Below are 9828 nucleotides of genomic sequence, written 5' to 3'. Positions count from 1 at the left end.
TTCTATAGGAGGACACTCACTATTTATTCTATGGTGAGCAGATATTTCTCTTGCCTCTCTCATAACGTGGCAAAATTCATGAACTAGAAATATAATAGCTAAACGCTTAGTAGATCATGAATATTGGAAAATTCTAGAAACAACCATTGTATGCATGTGCACAAATTGTCTCTTCAATTCAACTATAAGCAAAGATATGGCATCCGCAAGACTATTAGTTCTAGTAAGAATTGATCCTCCTATCATAGGTATCGAGCCAGCACAAGTAAAAAAATCTTGGATAACACTTTTTCAAAAAATATTACCACAACCTACACAGAACTTTTTTGTATGCATGATAGTAGGCTCTTCTTTATTAGGATCATCATCGGCAAGATTATCTATTGTTTCTTTAGCAACTCCATCAAAGCTTCTTTTAGTTTTTTCATTTTTCATGAGATTTAATAGCAAAGCTTGATGATCAAAAGGTTCCTCACTAGTGGCAAGAGCATCACTAATTTTTTCAAACTCAGACATGATAGCAATTTCAAGCAAAACAAGCAAGCAAACAAAGTATTTCTTTTTGTGTTTTTTGTTTTTTAGAGAAGTAGATGGAAATGAAAAAGAGATGCCAATAAAAAGGCAAATAAAAAGTAGAGCAAGTAGATGATAGTTTGATAAGGTACTCATAGTGATTTGATGATGTCTCCCTGGCAAAGGCGCCAGAAATTCTTTTCTGGTACTTGTGAGCCGCGTTGGGATATTCCCCGAAGAGGAAGGGTGAAGCAATATAGTAGCTGATAAGTATTTCCCTCAATGAGAACCAATGTTTATCGAACCAAAAGCAGAACCACGCAAATCCTAGTGAACAGCACCTGCACGCACAAAGGCAAATACTTGCACCCAACGTGGGCAAGAGGGTTGTCAATCCCCTTGAACTCATTACTTGCAAGGATCAAATCTTGTAGTGGTAGATAGATAAATTGCAAAACAAAACAAAAAGAATAAAATTGCAGTAATGTATTTTGGTTTTTATAATATGATTAATGTAGACCCGAGGGCCATAGTTTTCACTAGAGGCTTCTCTCTCGAAACAATAGCATATGGTGGGTAGACAAATTACTGTTGGGCAATTGATAGAAGAGTGCATAGTCATGACGTATTCATGACAATGATCATGTATATATGCATCACGTCCATAACAAAGTAGACCGACTCCTACTTGCATCTACTACTATTACTCCACCAATCAACCACTATCCAGCATGCATCTATCGTATTAAGTTCATGACAAACAAAGTAACATCTTAAGCAAGATGGCATGATGTGGGCAGAATAGACTCAAGCAATATGAATAAACCCTATCGTTTTACCCTTAATGGCATACAATATGTTCCTTGCTACCCCTTCTGTCACTAGGCGAGGACACCGCAAGATTGAACCAATCACAAAGCACCTCTCCCACTGAAGATAAATCAATCTAGTTGGCCAAACCAAACAGATAGATTGGAGAGAAATACAAAGCTATAACAATCTTGCATAATAAAGTTCAGAAGAGACTCAATTACTTTCAATGAATAATCTGATCATAAACCCACAATTCATCGGATCCCAACAAACACACTGCAAAAGAAGATTACATCGGATAGAACTCCAAGAAGATCGATGAGAACATGGTATTGAAGATCAAAGAGGGAGAAGAAACCATCTAGCTACTACCTATGGACCCGTAGGTCTATGGTAAACTACTCACGCATCATCAGAGGCAGCAAGGATGATGTAGAAGCCCTCCATGCTCAATTCCTCCTCTTGCAGAGTATCGAAAAAGGCCTCCAGATGGGATCGCGGAAGAACAGAAGCTTGCAGCTGGTGAAAAAAAAGTGTTTCGAGGAGCTCTCTGTTGTTTTGAATATTCATGAATTTATAGAGGCGGAGTTAGGTCAAATGGAGTTGTGTGGGAGTCACGAGCTCAGTGGGTGCGCCCCACCCCCTAGGGCGTGCCCTTTGAGCTCGTGGCTCTCATGTAAGTCTTCTGGCCTCCTCCCAAACCTTCTAGGGTCCCTTCTGGTCCAGAAAAAATCATCGTAAAGTTTAATCGTGTTTGGACTTTGTTTGATATTGATTTTTTGGAAAGCCAACAACAAGAAAAAAACTGGAACTGACACCGGGCACTAAGTTAATAGGTTAGTACCAAAAATGATATAAAGTAGCATAGAAAGGCATATAAAGCATCCAAGATTGATAATATAATAGCATTGAACAATTAGAAAATATAGGTGCGTTGGAGATGTATCAGTTGACCGCATGAAGTTTTTTGCAGGCGGTTGGGTTACACGCGACTTCATTTCTTATTTGCAGCATGCATGTACAAAAAATTTACAGCACGAGAGGCAAAAGAAATTGGGACGCCCAAAAGAATTTGCAGCATCATATAAGGATGGGTCAACGGTTGGGGCATCGTTTTTGGGTTCAAATTCCTTAGAAAAATGTTTTTTTGGCATCTGCCTATTTTGCATGGAGATGCTCTCCAACAGCAGGCCTATAATAAGGCAGCTGCCCAAAAAACTGCCTTTTAAGGCATTTGTGGCAAAAAAACTTGCTTCAGTAATGGCCTAATACATAATTCTGTGTGGTCCCATTTTGAGGCATCCCAAAATAGTCCCGAGTGATGTATATTTGTCATACGCCAACTGCCATCCAGAAAGTTCCACTCGTACCCACACGCGCAAGCGCTTCCCCTCCCGCTCCGCCACCAACCGCTTTCGGCAACCACTGACACCACCGCGCTACCTCACCATAGATCTAGTACCCTCCTTCGTCTCTCCAGGCACCAGCACCCCATAGCCCACCACCTCTACCTTACAAATCTGGTCGCACACGCCTCCGTCGCCACCAAATACGCCACCATTGCACCTTCCTGCCATAGATCTAGTGCCCCTCCGTTTGTTCATTCGCCCCCACACCTGCAACCCACCATCGCACCACTCGCCGCTGGATCTCCACCACGAGGCCACCACGTCGCGAGCCAAGGAACAAGACCGGCTTCCGCGACATTCGGGTGCGGGCATCTGGCCACTACGCAACCGAGCTCACGTGCCGGTCAACGCAATTGGCTCGACACGTTTGGCATGGCGGAGCTTGTCGCCCGTGCCTTCGACATCATGTCTTGGAGGCTCGGGCGACCGAAGTGGGAGATGTACTTCCCAAAAAGCGAATTCCGTGAGATGGCGGAGTTCATCAGTCCCGATGTGGAGATCATGACCTGCATGGAGATGAGGGGTACTCGTATCGTCCTGCAGTAACGCGACACCCTTCAGAAGGATGACACCGCTATGACGAGGTTCGTCGTGAAAAATCTGCTCTTTGTGTATGAGGAGTATGAGTACTGGTGGCATCGCAAGAAGCCAGTGAAGAAGGACGAGGCTGGCCCCTCCAGGATCAAGAAGGAGGAAGAGGCGCCCCCCCGGTGATCAAGCTTGTGTCCAATGATGAGGAAGCCGAGGAGCAGCTAGATAGCGAGGCATAGAAGTTCTTGTAGCTTTGGAACAATGTTGACATAGGGAATGCTCATGACGACGATTAGGAGGACGCCATTGACTAGGACAATCTCACTAACGAGTAGTTGTTAGTAGTTTAAGTTTGCATGTTTGTAGTCGAACTATCTTAAATTTGGATGCTAGTACTCAATTTATGTTTAAGTTTGCTTCTTTAAAACTTCAAATGTTTGGATCAAATTTGCAATAATCTAGTTTAATTTGGGTGTTTTGGGTGCCCTATTTTAGCATTGTTGTTGGAGCAGCCGTGCCTATTTTGGGACAGTTGTTGGAGAAGAAAATGACCTGTTTATACGGAAAAAGTTCGCTCGGGAGGAATTGCCAGTGACTGTCGCAGTTGGCATGCCCAAATAACTAAATTACCATGCATTTTTGTGAGATTTGCGGAAGTGAAAATTGCCATGTTTACGATATATTTTTTAAATAAATGCCATGCATTTGATCACGATCCAACGACTTTAAGATCGTAATGTTCGCCGGTTAGATATACTGAAATTTTTCTGTGCCTAAAAATCATTTTTGATGCCCTAAATAATTTGCTGAGAGCTCTCTATTTTAGGGCAAGATGCTCCCATGAGCCTGTGAATCTTTTTTGATTTTTTTTTTGTTTCACTGTGGACTCTCGCATCGGCGTGTTGGTAAGACTAAGACTTTGAGGTCGTTAGCCGGCTTTCCCCTCAGCTCCTCTGCCCGCGCCATGTCGTCGTCATCCCGCGCCCGGGAGATCGAGGTTGTGGTGGCCGACGGCGGCGCCAGGAAGGCGGCGGAGGGGGAGAAGCAGCCGGACCCCGTGGTGAACGTCTACTCGGCCGCGGCGTACGGGGATCTGGAGCGACTGCGGCGGTTCGTGGAGCTTGACGGCGGCGGCGCGTCGCTCGCCGCGCCCGACGACAACGGCTATCACGCTCTCCAGTGGGCCGCGCTCAATAACTACCCCCACGTGGCGCTCTACATCATCGAGGTTCGCCTTATACTACTCGCCGGCCTCGAATCGGGCGCTGCTTTGGACCACCTTCCTTGCTGATGGATTCGTGCGCGCGCGTGTGGTTGATTGTTCTTTTGCAGCATGGGGGGGACGTGAACGCAGAAGACAATTCGCAGCAGACAGCGCTGCACTGGGCGGCGGTGCGCGGGGCCACGGCCACGGCCGATGTGCTGCTGGAGAAAGGCGCGAGGCTAGAGGCAGCCGATGTGAACGGCTACCGGGTATGCAATCGTTTTTTTTTGTTCTGAATTTGTATTCTCTTTTTTCGATATTTTGCAGTGTTGTTGGATTTAGTGTCTGATATTTTGTTTCTGAGAAATGCGCGGCTCCCTTCCGATCATTCGTAATTCAGACACTAAATAGAGTATGATTTAGTGCCTGATTGGTAAATCTGAGAACAGTTTTGGATTAACCGGGTGTATTGGTTTGGTTTCTGCTGACAGGTTCGTTTGGTTCGGGTGTTAATAGGTTGACTCTGAAAAGAGTTTGGTTCAGTTTGGTTTCTTATTGCAAATGGTTGGGTATGATTGGTTATAGGCCTGAACAGGTCAAGCTCCAAAAAGTTTAGACCCATAGTTCATGCCCGGTTGTTGACGTTGGTTCCGTTCGTAATTCTCGAGCCCATCAGACCTCAACAGCTGCCGCTCGCGCTTGGCGCGTTGGCCCCGCCTTCGCCGGAGCAGCTTGCGCGTAGCTCGCTAGCCCCGCCTTCGCAAGAGCTACCATCGCGCGCGGCTTGCCGGACTGGCCTCCATGGCCACTGCCGTCGAGCGCCGCTCACGTGCGGCTCTTTGGACCTGCCTCCCCGGCCGCTGCTGTCGAGCGCCGCTCGCGCGCGTCTCTCTGGACCTGCCTCCGTGGCCGCCATCGTCGCGCGCGGCTTGCCTGATTGGCCTCCATAGCCGCTACCGTCAAGCGCCGCTCACGTGCGGCTCCTCGGCCCCGCCTCTGCGGTCACTGTCATCGCGCCGCTTGTCAGACTGGCCTCCGGAGCTTTCGTCGAACAACCTGCAGGCGTCCTGGAACCGACCGGACCTGCCGTAGGACTCGGCGAGCGCGCAGGACATGAAGATGCCGCCGAGCCACCCGAATCTTGTGTAGGGGACCCGCTTGGGCCGCAGAGGTGTGGCGGAGCGCGAAGCAGAGCGCGTAGGAGTCGAGCCGGCCGGCGGCGGCAGCGCCGCGTTGCGTGAGCGCGAGGGCGGGGGGGGACGGAGGTGGGGTGTGAGGAGGAGACGGCGGTGATCAGGGAGTTGAAGCAGAGTCGGGGGTGTGCCATAGGACAATGGTTATTATTACTACTCGAATGGTTTTCAAACCATTCCAGCAACTGGCTTCAACCACAGGTAGGCACTCAGTTTCAGTTCGATTGGGGTGGAAAGTCAAGCTGGTTTTAGTTTTGGTTGGGCTGACATAAATATAAACTGAGATTAGTTTGGTTTGGGTTGCCACGTTTATTCGTGCAGGTTTGGTTGAGGTACGGTTTAGTTCTCAAACTTTTCTCAGATTTACTGATTGGTCAGGAGCTTAAAACCGATAGCTTTGTGCAAAAGGCTGTAGGTTGGTTTTCGAAAGATGTGTTTGTCCATAGAAAACTGCAGAATGCATGCTGGTTATTGTTTGATCAGACAGTTCAGCTGTATGATTTGTAGTGTTCGAACTTTTAAGCAGATAATAACATATATCTTGAGCTTATCTCTGTTTAGCAAGTAATTATATTACATTGATTATATGATGGGATCAGCCATTGGTGAATTCATTATGTCACTGTAATTTGGATAAATATGTTACTCGTTGACCTAAGCTAACATTATTGCTCGCAGAGCTACTATGGGAATTTGCTATGAAAACAGAATTTTGCTACTGGATAATCGACCAGCGTACTTATAAAAAGAGTAAAAACTTCTTGGGAATTTTTTCGAGGCTTGATAGGGTATTTTTGTTAGCAGCATGCAGCTTTCGGCTTAGTTTCACATTAGTAAATAGATTATAAGTTTGGCGCTAGTCATCCTAAGTCCATGCACTGTAGGTTTGAATTTTGGTAGCGTGAGTAGATCTTGTGTTTTACTATTCTTCCTTTGGAACATTATGTTAGGCAGTCCATGTTGCAGCTCAGTATGGCCAAACAACATTCTTGCATCACATCATCTCAAAGTATGGTGCGGAGTTTGAAGCTTTGGACAATGAAGGGAGGAGCTCTTTGCACTGGTACATGAATATGAAGAATACTTCTTACCTTTTAAATGCATGTTTGCCTGGCTTCACATAGCATTGCCACCAGCAACATAAATGCATATTGTATGATTTGTTTGATACTTCAAAATTTGTTGCGTACCTTGTACCAAGTAACATAGCCACCATGAATACCTGATACAATGCTACTGAAAAATGGTTTGTTGCATTGAGGTCTGAGCAACCCGTGCGTTGCAACGGGAGAGAAAATAACACACACTCTTAACCCACTAACCATGACTCAAGACCCTAATAGGTTCACGCCCTTTATTTTCACATGGCATCGCATTTGTGTTGCTGACGGTGGCCTCAGTGCTCACACAATGAAAACGCGTTTGGATGTGGTCAGTCCTAATGCGTCTCTCTCTCTCTCTCTCTCTCTCGGATCGCCGCCAGTACGAAAGAAAAACAGACCGTGCACTATAGATTAAGTTTGCACCAAAAATAATATTTTAGAATTATTTAACAACTAAAATAATATCATATTTAGACTGTACACATTTTTCTAATCAGATTTCATATATAACATGTTAAAATTGGAGTTACGGTTTAAAAGATATGGATAATTTTGTTTTAGATAAGCTGCGGATTGATTAACCGAAATGTCAGGGGGTTTTCTGTTAAAACGAAAAAAATGATTCGTCTGACTTAAATATGGATGGCGGGTTGATTACCTGAACGTCAGGGGGTTTTCTGAGAAAATGCAAAAAAAGGGTTCAGCTGTGACTTAAATATGTACTGCGGGTTAATTTACAGAAAACAGAGAGTTTTTTTTGTAAAATGGCGTGACGGTGAACGGACAGAAGCACTCCGTGCTTTATTAGTATATATAGGTATAGGTATAGGTATAGGTATAGGTATAGGTATAGGTATAGATATAGATATAGATATGCAATGTTCAGGATATTGGTAACTGATAGCTGCCCGGTTAGGTGCTGAGTAGGGATGTTACCAATATCAGTTACCAATAACTAGGTTCATTTATCATCCTGAAGAATCAGTTAATTTATCATCTACTCGACTTCTGTCTCTAAGACACGAATAGAATGGATCCTTGATCCATATCTTGATATTTGGATTTTTTGTGCAATATGAAACTGCATCTTCTCTAACAAATTGTCATATTCAGGGCTGCCTACAAGGGGAATGCAGATACAATTAGGTTACTACTGTTTATGGATGCTAATCAAGTAAGGCAGGACAAAAATGGTACCCTTCACTTGGCAGTATTTATCTTTCCTGTGCTGTTTAGTTACTCTTCGTGCCCCCACTTTTTCCCCCGCATACACAAATCTTGCGCTAAGAACAATTGCTGCTTTTTGAATGTTGAGCTATCTTGTACTAAGAGTAAACTGTACTTGCCAGGTTCTCTGTCATCACACTATCTTAAGGCATATTTTATGTGTGCCTTTTTAAGTTTTTAGCTAATGAAATCACAAAATATGGGGGTGTGGGGTATCAATTATTTTCCTTTGAAAATTGTGGATGGTTGAAAATGTACTCTTTTCTCTAATTAGGTTACCATAGAATATTGACAATAGATGTCTACCCAGGGTGGTATGAGCATGTATGAGGAGCCATGTGATAAAGAAATTGGAGATAGGGCACATGTTACAGAGCTAGCAAGTTTTAATAAAGACAGATCTTACAAGGTGGAGGTGAGCCTTTTGATAGGAAAGCACATGCCACTGGAAGCTCCTACTTGGCTTGTGTTCTGATGCATTATGTCTCCTCCCTATATCTGATTATTTTCTGTTTCACACTTTATACCACACTTCCATTCTCTCCCTTTGCTCTCCCTTATCTATTTGTCTTATTAGTCCAATCAGATTGCTTCGTAGCCGGCGCCATGAGTACACAACCTTGTCGCCCTTCGTGAGATCACATTTGAATGGCTCCTTTGGCCTCACCTCACATGGATTGTTGAAGTGTATATGTGGATTGTCTAACCCTTTCCATCAGTTGGGACTTTTGGTTGCGTTGGCTAGTGCATGAAGCTTAACATGGTATTAGAGCCTAGGTTTAGGTCTCTGGAGGCCGCAACTCGTCCTTATGATCCAATATATTTTTTGTTTCCCTCTTGATTGATCTGTTCCTCTGGGTTGATCTCGTCTTCCACCGTCGTTCCCATCTGGTTGGCCGCTGCTGCTCCACGATATCACCACCCCCCGTGATCTGACCGGCCCGTGACAGCCGCGTGGGCGCGTTGACTGCCCGCTCGCGTGATCCACGCAAGTTGCATGGGCGCTTGCCGTGTGGGCACCTGCCGCCCAGCTGCTCTGTCTGTGAAGCTGGTGACGCCCGTAACGTGCGCCCATGACATGTGCCTGCCTAGCCGTTCTTCGCTGCCATGCCGGTCCGTCTGTTTGATTGCTGCTGTCCGATGATGTTCGCCGGGTGTCCCTGCTAGTAGCATGGGTGTACCTGCTGCTACGTGGTGCTCCTGTCACCTGCCGTTCCATGGTCTACTGTACCGTTTTGCTGCTGTCTTGATCTCATCTAAAAAAAACAGATATGATGTTCTCGTCGGGTATGCATCTCCCTCGCTGCCCGCTGACTCTTGACGATGTTGGATCCCTTCTCGCACATCCACCATTCATGGGTGTTGTGTGCTCTTCTTTGCTGTTCCCCGTCGGCATCTTTCCTAATTGGTTTTGGCCCTTGCCGTCATGATTTTCTTGCTGCTATCGCATCATAGCGTATGTGCTTTTTAGTTTTCTATATTTTCTGCTGCGTCCACCAAGTCCGTTGCTCTTTCGTGTTTCCAGTCCACCATGCCTTTGTCCGTCAAACTTTTTCTGGTCATTGTCCTTTAGTTTTCGTGGCTCACTTTGCATTGTTGATGCCCATTCGCTTGCTGCCAAGTTTCTTTCGCCGCCGGTTTTCTTGGGCTATGATTTTCTGCATAATGCTTCATTCTCTTGATGTGCCATCTTCTTTTGACAACCCGTCTTCTCTTGTATCTTCTATTGATGCTCCATCTTCTTCGTTATCCCCTTCGGCTTGACTCGACAGGTTTTGAAGACTCTTCATGCTATGACTATACTCAAAACGCGAATTTGGATTATCATTTTTTTT

At 45.3% G+C, this 9828-nt stretch overlaps 1 protein-coding gene across 1 annotated transcript in view; it reads left to right on the top strand.

Annotated features, from left to right (window-relative positions):
* The first annotated feature begins 4149 nt into the window (after nt 1-4149).
* Nucleotides 4150-9828, top strand: part of LOC123091939 (probable protein S-acyltransferase 23) — a 31780-nt gene continuing 26101 nt past the window's right edge. Inside the window, exons 1-4 of the mRNA XM_044513565.1 lie at nt 4150-4494; nt 4599-4739; nt 6614-6726; nt 7880-7959. Coding sequence (XP_044369500.1) covers nt 4231-4494; nt 4599-4739; nt 6614-6726; nt 7880-7959 — 598 coding nt within the window. The 5' untranslated portion in view covers nt 4150-4230. The remainder of the gene's footprint in view (nt 4495-4598; nt 4740-6613; nt 6727-7879; nt 7960-9828) is intronic.

Source organism: Triticum aestivum, chromosome 4B (genome assembly GCF_018294505.1).
Source record: "Triticum aestivum cultivar Chinese Spring chromosome 4B, IWGSC CS RefSeq v2.1, whole genome shotgun sequence".
NCBI classification, from domain to species: domain Eukaryota; kingdom Viridiplantae; phylum Streptophyta; class Magnoliopsida; order Poales; family Poaceae; genus Triticum; species Triticum aestivum.
This window is presented reverse-complemented; position numbering and strand designations above follow the sequence as displayed.